The 11,678-nt window shown below is 55.2% G+C and overlaps 5 protein-coding genes across 5 annotated transcripts; 1 reads left to right on the top strand and 4 right to left on the bottom strand.

Moving 5' to 3' along the window:
* Positions 1–847: 847 nt before the first annotated feature.
* On the top strand, positions 848–4,516 carry KRP23_190 (uncharacterized protein; the record flags this gene model as incomplete). The annotated part of the gene is made up of 1 exon (XM_067886377.1): positions 848–4,516. The coding sequence occupies one exon, from the start codon at positions 848–850 to the stop codon at positions 4,514–4,516; it is 3,669 nt and encodes a 1,222-aa protein (XP_067750745.1).
* Positions 4,517–4,933: 417 nt separating this feature from the next.
* Positions 4,934–5,479, bottom strand: KRP23_189 (uncharacterized protein; the record flags this gene model as incomplete). Its single annotated transcript, XM_067886366.1, has 3 exons — positions 4,934–5,146; positions 5,208–5,254; positions 5,341–5,479. 3 exons carry the CDS (start codon positions 5,477–5,479, stop codon positions 4,934–4,936), a joined length of 399 nt encoding a protein of 132 aa, XP_067750744.1.
* Positions 5,480–5,637: 158 nt separating this feature from the next.
* Positions 5,638–8,796, bottom strand: KRP23_188 (uncharacterized protein; the record flags this gene model as incomplete). The annotated part of the gene is made up of 1 exon (XM_067886355.1): positions 5,638–8,796. One exon carries the CDS (start codon positions 8,794–8,796, stop codon positions 5,638–5,640), a length of 3,159 nt encoding a protein of 1,052 aa, XP_067750743.1.
* A 445-nt stretch (positions 8,797–9,241) lies between these two features.
* On the bottom strand, positions 9,242–10,098 carry KRP23_187 (uncharacterized protein; the record flags this gene model as incomplete). Its single annotated transcript, XM_067886344.1, has 2 exons — positions 9,242–9,507; positions 9,582–10,098. The coding sequence occupies 2 exons, from the start codon at positions 10,096–10,098 to the stop codon at positions 9,242–9,244; spliced, it is 783 nt and encodes a 260-aa protein (XP_067750742.1).
* Positions 10,099–10,536: 438 nt separating this feature from the next.
* On the bottom strand, positions 10,537–11,625 carry KRP23_186 (uncharacterized protein; the record flags this gene model as incomplete). Its single annotated transcript, XM_067886333.1, has 1 exon — positions 10,537–11,625. One exon carries the CDS (start codon positions 11,623–11,625, stop codon positions 10,537–10,539), a length of 1,089 nt encoding a protein of 362 aa, XP_067750741.1.
* Positions 11,626–11,678: the final 53 nt, after the last annotated feature.

Here is an 11,678-nt window from a genome sequence, read left to right as displayed (position 1 = left end):
AGTGCCTCTTGGGCGATTGGTGAAAAAGCGAGCGGGTCTCATGCTGAGCGAGCGAGATTGGCAACGCGTCCGCAATCGAAGAGGGTGGCGGCTCCAAGCACTAGGCCGAGCAAAGCGCCGCGCGGGGGAGACTCGCAGCGAGACTCTCGTTGAGCACTGCAGGCGAGTCACAACTCCCTGTCGCACGCTAGGCGCAATCCGACCCCGTGGAAAAGTGACCTGCACACGGTCGTCAACCAAAACTGCGTTCGCAATCAGCGTTCGCAATCAACGCATATCCTGCCCGGTAGCAATGGCTGGCCGGCAGCAATGAAAACAAGCGCCACGGTGGCGGCCACCGTCAGCAGCAACTCGCCAAGGAGTTCGTGTTGGTGCAAAAAAGCAATTGTCACCAACAGCAGGGCACTGACGGAAGCAACTTGCCGTAATCGACGTTGAATACAAACGCCAAGACGTTTGGCCGTCGTAATCGCTCGGTTCCGAAATGGATCTGATTGGCGCGTTTGAGACGATACTGTGATTTTTCGGTATCCGACCTTTCTCTGTCCTTCACATACTGAATCCAAGTCAAAAAGAGCGACAAGGCGGCAGAGAGGAGCGACACCTAACCAACGGTACTTGCCGCGATTACGCGCTTCACTTTCCAATATTAGCCGGGGCGAGCGCATTGCCCGTCACTCCCATGGCAGCGCGCGCACGACCCCCGCCGTCCGCGGACGCAATCGCTGCCGCGAATGCAGCGGCGGCAACCTCGGCGCGGCCTGCGCCGGCGTCTTCCGCATCGAACGAGCCGTCCGCCGCTTTCCAGCGCGCTGTGGACGCCCCGCAAAGCTCCGAGTGCGACGACATGTGGAGCGCGCGCAGCAACCCAAGCGTCAGCAGCTACAACAGCAGCACGCGCGAGATGAACCACCGCGCAATCGCCAGCGCCTTCTTCGGACCCGTTTCCACAGCCGCGGAGCCCATTGCGGAGACTGACGAGGGCCCCGAGCCGCCTGTGAGTCAGCGTAGTATTGGCAGCACAATGAGCATCGACCGAGGCAATCGACGACGACGGAGACGCAGAGGCACCAGCTCCAATGGGGACGGACTGCTGAGAAGGGTTTTTAGACCGCGGACGGCGTCCGAATCGGCGCTGATGACAGATGCAGATGAGGAGGAAGAGGAGGAGGGGGGCGAGGAAATGCAGCATGAGCAGAAGAGAAATCTGAGGAAGCAATTGTCACTGCCGCTCGACTCGCCCAACAGAGAGGAGGAAACACCGGAAGAGCGAGAGAGACGCAGGGAGAATCGAGCGCTGTTTGAGGAACTGGTGCACTTGGCCAACACGCACCAACCGGTGCAGTTCGACACGTTCCGACAGCGGTCGTTGAGGAAGAATAGCAGGGCGAAGAGTAACAGAGGCACTGCGCAATTGCGGCGTTCAGGGTCGGCAGATGCACACGATGTCGAGGGCGTCAGCTCGTCGGAGGAGGAGAGCAGTGACGGCGACGCTGATATGGACGACGAGGTGATCAACACCGAGCTGCTGGAGGTGTACATTGCCTACTCCAAGTCCATCGGGCACGAACCCAACATCCAGCTCAACCCGGCCATGATCCCTCTTGGGGTAGATCGCAAACCTCGAGACAGTTATGTTGACCAGGACAACAGCGATGAAGACCACGACGAAAGCTACGACCACCGCGCTTCCTACATTCAAGAGCGACCTGTGGTGCATGAACACGAGCACTTTTGGACTGGATTCTTGGGCACTCGGTACAGCAAGCGTCGAGGTTGTGTGCAGTTCTGGATATGGCTGCTCGTTGGCGTGGGGGTACTTCTATGGTTGGGTATCTCGCTTTCTTCGTTACAGCTCAACGAGGTGCTGCACCTAGACGCCTTCACGGCCCAGGACGTCCAGATCACGGAAGACTATACGTACCTCCACTTCCTGGAGGAAGTTGACTTTCACCTCACGTACACCATTGAGACGCCCAACCCCGAGGCGTTGAGCGCGAACTCCAATTCGTCCTACTTCAATGCCCTCCTGCTAAACGAGTACGAGTTCGAACACTACATTGATGGCGAGCCCTTCAAGTACATCGAGGCGGGCTCCACGCTGCGTACCACGTATGCGTACTTGCCGCACACGTACATCGACAACACCATCAAGGAGACCATGTACTTTGTTATGCAGCCGTGCTACCTCGAGCGAAATCCAACCGCAGACTACTGCCAAACTGGACAATTGCCCACAAGTGTGTACTCCAGCGAGAAAATCTACAACCTGGATCAAAAGAAAAAAATGGCGAAGAAAGGTGCATGGGAACACTTCAACGTCACCTACGTGTCAGTGAACCCGATGCCGGTCGCGTGCAGCTCGTCGGGTTGGCTCGGTGGGAGTTATTTGCTGCTGTTTTTACCGTACGTGATTATCACACTGTTTGGACTTCGTGTCTTCCAAATGGTGATTCATTGCGAGAGTTGGCAGAAGAACTTGGAGCGCATTTACTCGCGTGAGTTGAACGTGCCCGAGAACGAGGTGGACTACTGGCAGCCAATGCCATGGGACCGAAAAGTACCCAAAACGAAGTTGTGTGGACCATGCTGCTGGAGGAAGTTCCGCCGCCCGTTCGAGCCGTTCTACACGTGGTGGCGCCACGAGAACTACTTCACGTGGATCTTTTGTCCGTACCGGAATGAACGACTCTCACGAGGCGAGCGGGCTTTGATCGTCGTGTGTTCTCTCTACATCACGTTTTACGTGCTGTTCATCATCGTGATGCTGCGAGACTCCTGGGGTGCAGACATCACGATCTTCACGTCAGTGGTGCTGTATGCGATCCTGATCTCCATCCTTCCACCGGCAGGCAAAGCTGTTTTCAAGGAGCTCTTCAAGCTCATTTTCCGACAACGACGCAAGTACTTCAGAGCAAAATCTGCTGGCGGTAACCTCAAGGGTTTCTCTTTTCGGCTGGCTTTCCTGTTGCAGTTTCTCGTCGTGGTGCTGCTAACGCTGGCTCAGGCGCCGATCTTCTACATCTGGGCGTTCCGCAGTTGTTTGTTCCTGAAGAAGTTCATGTGGTTCGGCTTGCTGGCTGCAATAATGCGGATGTCTCTGATGGGACTTGTTCAGGATTTGTTGTGGTACGTGATCATCAAGACGTGGGGCTGGAAGGACCTGTGTCCGTATTGCACGGAGCGAATCAAGCACTGCGACTGCTTCAACGATGAATTGCTGGTGCTCGCCGTGGAGCGTGTCGGGCCCAAGTGGGAACTCATTCGGTTGATGGACGATCTAATGGCCAAGCAGCACCATTATGACCAGCAGTTCGAGCTCTACACATCTGAACAGCTTCGGGAGCGTTGGGAGGTTCTCGTAGAGCGAGCAGAGATGCACATGGAGAAAATCGAGAAACTCCGTGCGTTTCAGGAGAAGAAACGTCTCGATGCTATGCGGAATGACCGCGTTCGTCGCAGCTTAACGAGCTTCTTGTCGTTCCGTGGCACATCCGACCAACCTGAATCTGGAAAACACGTTGAAGGTGATGATGATGTTGCAACACACCGCAAGTCCTCAGATGCAGACAGCATGACTAGCAGCACGGACACCCGCAACCGCGATTCGGATATTGATATCCATGTCTGCAGCCTTCGTGAGAAGAAGATTCTCGAGCTCAACAACAAGATCAAGTTGGACACGTTTGAAAAGCACTACGATTCGAACATTTCGGAGGTCTTCCATGCGCTCACTCACTCGGTGCAGAAGCTTCGTCATCACGGCAAGCACAAGCGCAAAACCAAATCCAAGTCTAAGGGCGCAGGCCTCGAGCAAATTCCTGAAGAGGGTGCTCACAGCGACAGCGAACACGAAGGATCCAGGTCTAAGACGCAAGTGGGGAGCAGTGGTTCTCGTAGCAGCGACGGAGAGACCATGTGGGTGTTTGATACTCCAGCACAACGTCTCGAGCGCCGCGAGGAGGAAAAGCTGCAGCGCAAGCGAGCCTTCCGAGTCTTGAATGACTACAAGATCGAGAGCGTGGACGCAACACTGGAGCCGAGCACTCCCGCTGCTCCGATGTTGTCTCCTGTGCTGTCACGTCAAGGTTCGACGTCTGCTATCTCTGGAGCTGCACCTCTATCGACCAGCCGTGTAAGCCAACAAGACCCGAAGAAGAGGCCGTTGCTGTCGACGCGCAACCGACCGACCACGCCACGAAGTGAGGACCTGGTGATCCTAATGCCGGAAGCACAGGACAAGCACAGCAAGGACAAGGACAAGGTCAACCTTGATGAGATGGCGTCTGGCTGCGTCGAGGACGACTACAACGACGACGACGAGGATGAGTATCCGAGTGACCTCGAGCGTGGAACACGTCCACCACGCTCCGACTTCACAGATCAACCGCCACCAAGCAGGAGCCGTGTGTATTCTGTCACGGAGCGGCCGCAAACTCTCTTCCGACGAGTGTCTGCGTCGGCCTCCGCCTTCGCCGCATGGGCACTCAACTACGACCCAAACGTAAAGTATTAAGGCACGCCTAGAGATTGCCCCTAAATTATGGCAGACGAAGGATATCACTATCCAGATTCTACATCAACAATAGACAAGTTCACAAAAGTATCCTTCCGGGCACGATAACAAGTTCCCAGTACCTCCATTGCAATTGACCTGCAAACGTGAGCCAGCAATTCTGACGAGAAACGAAACAATTCAACGTAATTTTCCTCTTCATCCATCCCAGCGGATGCGCTTTTCTTCCATTTCAATTAACCCAGCTACGAGAAACCACGTCAACCTTCCTGGTCGTCCTGCTTCATCTTGAAGGAACGGACCCCGAAGAAAACTGCTGTTGCTGCTGATTCGGTTGCACGTGTCACCCGTTCAAGCATCATAGGCCTCATTCCGGTCGATTCCCCTTCGGGTCATCGACAGTCTGTGGCGAGATGCTTATCTGGCGCGCTGACGCATTTTTCGGCGCTTGCGACGAAGACGACGCATACGTTTCTTGCGCCACTTGGCGCGCATGCCGCCGTTCACAGACAGCAGCATCTTGAGCGTGTCGCACTCGCCGACCGCGTAGTCAGCGAGCGAGCCGCTCGACAGCTGCTTGCCGGCGCAGACCAGGCGGAAGTTCTGGATGTACTCCACGTCCTCCACGGCCTGCATGACCGACGCAACCGAGGCGTCCGCCGCCACGCTAAGCGTGAGCGGGGAGCCCGACAGGGTCTCCACGAAGAGCTGCATTCTTCCCTCCTGGATGCTCAGATGCTAGCGACACCGAACGAACATAAGAGGTAAGCATTGCGTCATCTTGAGAGATTTAGCGCTAATTGGGAGGCAGCGGCGCGGCGTACCTCGAAACGATGTTCCAAGCAGAGCAGTCAGCAGAAAGTGAGACTTGGGCGTCAGCCACCACAAGCACTGCGAGTGATAGTTGGTGCTGAGCTTGTCTATAAATCCTGACTTGGTTTTGGTATGCCCGTAATTCGGCATATGGAAGGCTGTAAGGTACAAAGACGAGGAGGATTGCGCAGGCAATCGCTATGATTGGCTGCGCGGCTGCGCGGACTACTGGCCAACCAAATTGTCGTAGAGTGGTGCACACTATATTGATGTACGGAACACAGCGCAACTTCAACATGGGCAACATGTTATGGATTTATCGGGATGGCGCGCAGATGCAGCGTCTCGTTCGGCACGGTGGTCTCCACAGTCGCGTCGGTGCTGCCGCTCTTGCTGATATGCACAAACGGCAGTGGGAGCTGCCCCAGGAACAGGTACTTTAGGGTCAAGTGCGCGGTCACTGCACCAGTAGCCGGGTCCTCCAATGTCGTTAGCACCGACTCCACGGTCGCCACGTTCGACAGTGCAGCACGATACATCTCGGTCAGCATCGCGTTCAGTTGCGTTGTCACGTCAGTGGCATTGGCAGAAAAGTCCTCGACGAACTCGTACGTGGTCGAGTCGTCCTCGTCCGTGTCCAACATGAAGCTCAGACTGGCGAACCCACTGGCAAGCTCAAATGTTAGGACCTGTTCCCCGTGTTGGTAGTCCAGCACGAGTTGTTTGCCCACTGAGACGCTATATGCCAGAGGGCAGTGGTTTCCCAACAGACACGTGTAGCTCGAGAGAAGCATCTCGCGCACGGTACTCGACCACACAGTGCCATCGGAAGGACTCAGACAGTCTCTCAACAGCCAGGAAGCATCGACACTTATCACCGTTGCGTCAGTCTGCAGCATCGTTGAAATCAGAGTCAAATCGGCATCGAGGAGAACGCTGGCGCAGGCCGAAAACGCTCGGCACTCAAGAATGGAGTTGCAGTCCGTCATAGCCGTTGTGCAGTCCCTGCAAGATGGTGCTACATCGTTCAGCAGAGACACTGAGTACAACCCTCCCAGGCGTGGCTTTTGCAAGTCCATCGTTATATGAACACTAGTCTGAGTTCCATCTCCCACCAGCTCTGGGGGCTCGGCGGTAATAAATGCTGGCGCGGGCTGGCCAATGGTCGACACCACGGCTAGATCGCCAAATTGCCGACGTCGCACAACGGGCGATACTGCTACATCCTCGGCATTAAATTCCAGATCGAGCGTAAAGGGGGTTGTGGCGCTCAAATCTTGCATGGTATCTACTGCGGCAAAGGTGAGGCGAATGCTATACGTCTTGGCATCTGGGGATGCGCCGACCTGGAGCGCCCACGAAGTTTTTTCATCAACAGTCTGCTCCCCTACCAGCACCCATGGGGCTGGGTAACTGGTACTTGAATCGGCAGCGTCCAACGCAGCATGCTGAGGCGGAAGACTGATCGTGGAAGATTCAATCGGGCGAAGACTGTGCAGTGTGCGAAGATATATCGGTGCCACCTGAAAACTACCCGTGAAATGAAGTTTGATACACAGCGCAGAGGTATTGATAGATGTCGTTGACGGACACAAGCCCGTAGCATCTGCCAATATACCCGACGCTATATTCGGTTGGGGGTCGCTAAAATCGTAGGTGAAACTTTCCTGGTGCCCCAGCTGCGACGCTGACGAAGTAGTAAAGCCATCACTAGTGCTGTTAGCTGTTGGTGCGGCGACAAGAAGACCAGGCAAATATTTTGGCCAAACTGGCGATCCATCAGCATGCAAATCGATTTCTCGCTCGACTAGCTCCAACGTGCTGCCTGAGTAGTGTGAAATCGTGGCCGCTAATCGGTGCGAGAAGATGACAGAGCGGATGCCACGACGTTGGCTTTCGTCAGAAATGGTTGCTCGATACTTGAAAAATAGTAGCCGGTGCCATGTGTGCCCGGTCTTATCCAGTTTAACTGTCGGCAGATCTACAGCGTTCGCCGAGATGAGAGCGACTTGGTTATCTGCAATTGCAACTTGCTGCAGCAATAGCACTAAGGCACACCTGACGTAGTGAAGTTGAAAAAAGTTAGGGGATTCCAAGATGATCCCAGAAGCGCCAAGCGGCTCGAGTTGAATTGTGAGCGTGAACGATACGAACGGCTCCACTGAATCTGCATTAGCCCACCCTGGATCGACCCAATCAATAGCACCTTTGAACGTTGTGCTTCTAAAATTTGAGCTATCTGCCGTGAAGCCCAAAGCATGTTGGAATCCCATTTCGACAAAAGTCTGCGTGTCAGTGATATGACTAGCAAGATCTGCGCTGTCCGAGTTCTCGCTCTCGACTAGAAAGTTTAGCGTCCAGTTGATGGCGTTGATAGGATCGAATATCGAGCCGGCATCACTACCGTCATTGTGGATGTCAAGGTTTGACAACGCGTACGAAGATGGAGGAAACACAATGTGGCCAAACCTTACGCGTCCAGAAGTGATTTGAGCTGCTTCTATTCGTATAAAGTCGAGAACAGACCACTTCGTTCGTTCCAACTGCGCCATGGAAATATTTCGCATCTCAAACGCCAGCTCGCTCACGAAACCAGAATCGCCATTGTCTGTAGCTAGCGACGTGCTTGATCCACCTGCTGGAGAAAACAACTCGCCAGCTACTGTGTCAACATCCATCGCTATGAGCTGCCACTGCGATTCCATCTCATTGAAAGTAGCTGCAAGATTGTTGCTTGCAGTCGCGTTGGGTGTGCTGCCATCATCTATTAGAATTGATTCGACTACATCAGCATATTGGATGTCGTGCACGTGAATCTCAATCTCTAGGACACCAGCATCCGCGTGAAAGATATCAAACGGCAGCAAAGCCACTGGTGAATGAACTATGATGTCAGAAACTCCGACTTGTACCGACCGCAGCCGACGGGCCAACAGAAATCGCAAGCGTAGGTCTTGAAATGCATTGCGGTCGGTCGTGTAGTGATCTCCATCACTGGTGCTGACGCCTGTCGTCTCTGACGTTGTCGAAGCAATTACGAGCTGAACACCGACCCACGGCTTCAAGTAAACCTGCGTTAATGCTTCTCCATCCAACGTAATGTCAACCAAACTCATTTGGCCACCAAAAAGCGAAAGACTGTCGATAGTCACGTTTCCCGACGCCAAAATGCTCCCATACCTTACTTTTTCGACAATCCGTTCACGTTCAATCTCAATAGTAGGCAGCACCAACGATGAATCCGTTGAAGCGTACGAATTTCCGCTGCTTCCAAGCGGTGGAGGAAGAGCGGAAATACCCAACGCCACGTAATACGTTCCTTGTTCATCTTCCGAGGGCACATCGGTCTGTAAATATTCCAGCTGCACTCGATCAATGGTCTCAACTTCTACAATACCCCTGATCTGTTCGCGAAAAATGGCTTCCCCGGCTTCCAGCTCACTCACCGAGATCTGCGTCGATACCATTATCTTTGCTCGCACCCGTGGCCCTGTGCTGTATATTCTGCGAGGTGCGCTAGCGTCAGTAGCAATACGCGTGTACATCTCGCCCCACTCGCTCCATGTCAAAGATCCATAGTCGATCGATGAAGCACTTGTAGCTGCAAGTATCGGCGCAGCAAAAACTGCGAGCAATAGCAACAGAAACTGCATGGCATTGTGTAAACGATACCTGCCCGCTTGGCGCGATTGAACTCGAGCCACATCATCGAGCGAACGCCTGCTATCGGATCTATAGCAGGCAGATTGTAGTCTTCGATGCTTGTGCATGTTTGCACAGTATTGCCATCCCCCGCCTGCCATGGCACTCGAGCAAACTTGGCAGTGACAAGCGAGATTATCGACCGTCTCGGGATCGCGCCGCTTCAAAACTCGTAGCAAACGTCGCTCGTCCGTCCACAGAAACCATTCATTACGACGCTGCAGCGCTTGCATTGAGCAGTCGGTCGAACTTTGCTTCGAGCTGCTGCTCTGGGGAGAGGATGCCTTGTCGTTGCAGCTCCTGTTGTCGCGCCCTCTCCTTGGCGTTTAAAGATGCGATGCGGCGCTTGTTACGAGTGCTCAGATCCTCGCGCACTATGCGCTTCATGCGCTGGAACAGCTCTGGCACTGAGTGACTGTGGAGGAAGCGCAGTGGGTCGTTCGTCGGGGCGTAGTGCTCTCCCAAAACGTTGCGTCCTAGCACATCAAGACACGACCACAATAAAATGGTTAGCTCGACCTTATAACGTAGCGAGGCGAGGTGGACGTACCCCACACTTGAGCAAGGCCGTGGGTATCACGACGGAATTCTAATGGGTCCTCTTCGACTGCAGTGATCTGGAGGTGCTTGGGGAGCAAGACGCCCGTAAGCTCCCGGATCTGAGCAAGTCTCAGATCCTCCAATTGCTCCTCCAGTCTCCTTCGCGTCTCCAATCGAGACGTTGAGTGCAGCAGCCTCTCCAGATCATATTGCACGTGTACTGAGCTCATTCGAGGCACCAAATTCCCCTCCTCGTCTTCTTGTTGCACCTTCAGCTCTCTCTTCTTCAGCTTGAACTTGTTCCTCTGTAAGCTGCACTCGTCGGCCGCCTGCAGCACTCGCTCAAACGGATCGACGTCTCTCTCGGCTGAATAAATTGCCATGACGTCTGTACCGTCGCTTCTTGGTGGCCAGGTGATCGCATTCGCTCTCTCCACCGCTACAACGATGCACAGCAACGTGTACGGAGCTTCTCGCACCGCGCCATCGCTCCGAATCGCGGCATCCAACAACTGCGGGGTCGCCATCTCGCAGCGCAGCAAACTTGGAGCAATACCGAGCGGATTGTAACGGACCCGCTCGCTTTGAGTTCAGGAAATAGCCAAAGGTCAATCTGTGTCGATGTGGTTTCTCTGGGCTGAAGTTGACGACATCTTCAACTGGACGTTCGTCTACCGAAATGAACCGAATTACATCGCTGACGTGCCTCAAAGTGTCCGTTGATAGGTAAACAAGAATCAAGGTGGAGCAGATCGATTGAATAGTACTAAAATGCCACAGCACATATATTTCGTAATGCAACACGTTGACGAGTCTTGGCGTTCTTGACTCGGGTGGATGGGGAGGCGTATAGATACTTTTACGGTCCATGGCGGGATGCATGTGGCCCCCCTCGCTCAGCTCCGAGCCACCCACTCATCGAGCAGCTTCTTTCACTTCTCATTCATCTTGAAACGCAACCGAGTTTACACCCGCTTGGGTCTGCGGCTCCCATTGGCCTGCTGCTCCTTCTTGAGTCGCACCTGCTCGAAGCGCTTCTCCAGGTTGCTCATGGACTGGCCGAGCGAGTCGAGCTGGTTCGAGTGTTCGCCCAATGTCTCGAACATGACGCCCTGCTGTGCTGCGAGCTGTTGCTGCGTCTCGGTCGTGCGCGCAAGCAGGTTCATGAGCATGGAGCCCATGTTGCCCAGTCCTCCCTGTCCCTGTGCCTCAATGGCCGTACTAGAGGCCGCGGCCGCCTGTGCCGCCTGCACGATGGCGCCGCTCTCAGCGCTCGTGGCGTCCGGGTTGGGCAGCACCGGCGCGACAGGCTCGGGCTTGACCGGGGCCGGAGGTGGCTGCTGCTCTCTAAGTGCAGTTTCTCCCGCTGGTTGCTCAGTGCTACCCTGTGATGTCGGCGGAGAGACTGTTTTCCGTTTGGGCGGCACCGAATCGGACCGCGACGACGCCGTGGGTGTGGGCACGGGCTCCGGCAGCGCGCCGCCGTTGGCCGCGGCCATGTTCTTGAGCCGCTCGTCCATGTATTTCAACACCTTGGCGGCGATCTTGTGCAGGATCTTGGCGTCCACGTTGTGGTGGCTCTTGACGTCGAACACGAAGACCGAGCCGATGCAGAAGCCGCTGGGCGTCGTGATGGGCACGCCCGCGTAGAAGCGCACGGCCGAGGCGCGCGTGACGAGCGGGTTGTGCTGGAAGCGCTCGTCCAGCGACGTGTCCTCCACCACGAGCGCGCGCTTGGCGTGCATGATGGTGTGCGCGCAGAGCGCCACGTCGCGCGGGATTTGTCGCTGCGTGAGGCCGCTGTTGGCCTTGAACCACTGCTTCTGCTTGTCGATGAAGCTCACGGCCGCGATGGGGCACTTCATCTCCTTGCACGCGATGCGGCAGAGCTTGTCGAACTTCTCGTCGGGCTCCGAGTCCAGGATGCGGTAGCGGCTCAGCTCGGCCAGTCGCTCATCCTCGTTCTTGGGCGTGGGCGCGCGCGGCCACGGGTGCTTCCAGTCGAAGTTGAGCGGGTAGCCGTACTTGCCCTTGCTGCTGCTATTGGCCGCCATGCTGCTTTTGTGCTGTATGAGCTGACTGGCGGGTGGTACGCACTGAGCTACGC

This window comes from Phytophthora ramorum, assembly GCF_020800215.1.
Source record: "Phytophthora ramorum isolate Pr-102 chromosome Unknown Phyram_PR-102_s0001, whole genome shotgun sequence".
NCBI lineage: Eukaryota > Oomycota > Peronosporomycetes > Peronosporales > Peronosporaceae > Phytophthora > Phytophthora ramorum.
This window is presented reverse-complemented; position numbering and strand designations above follow the sequence as displayed.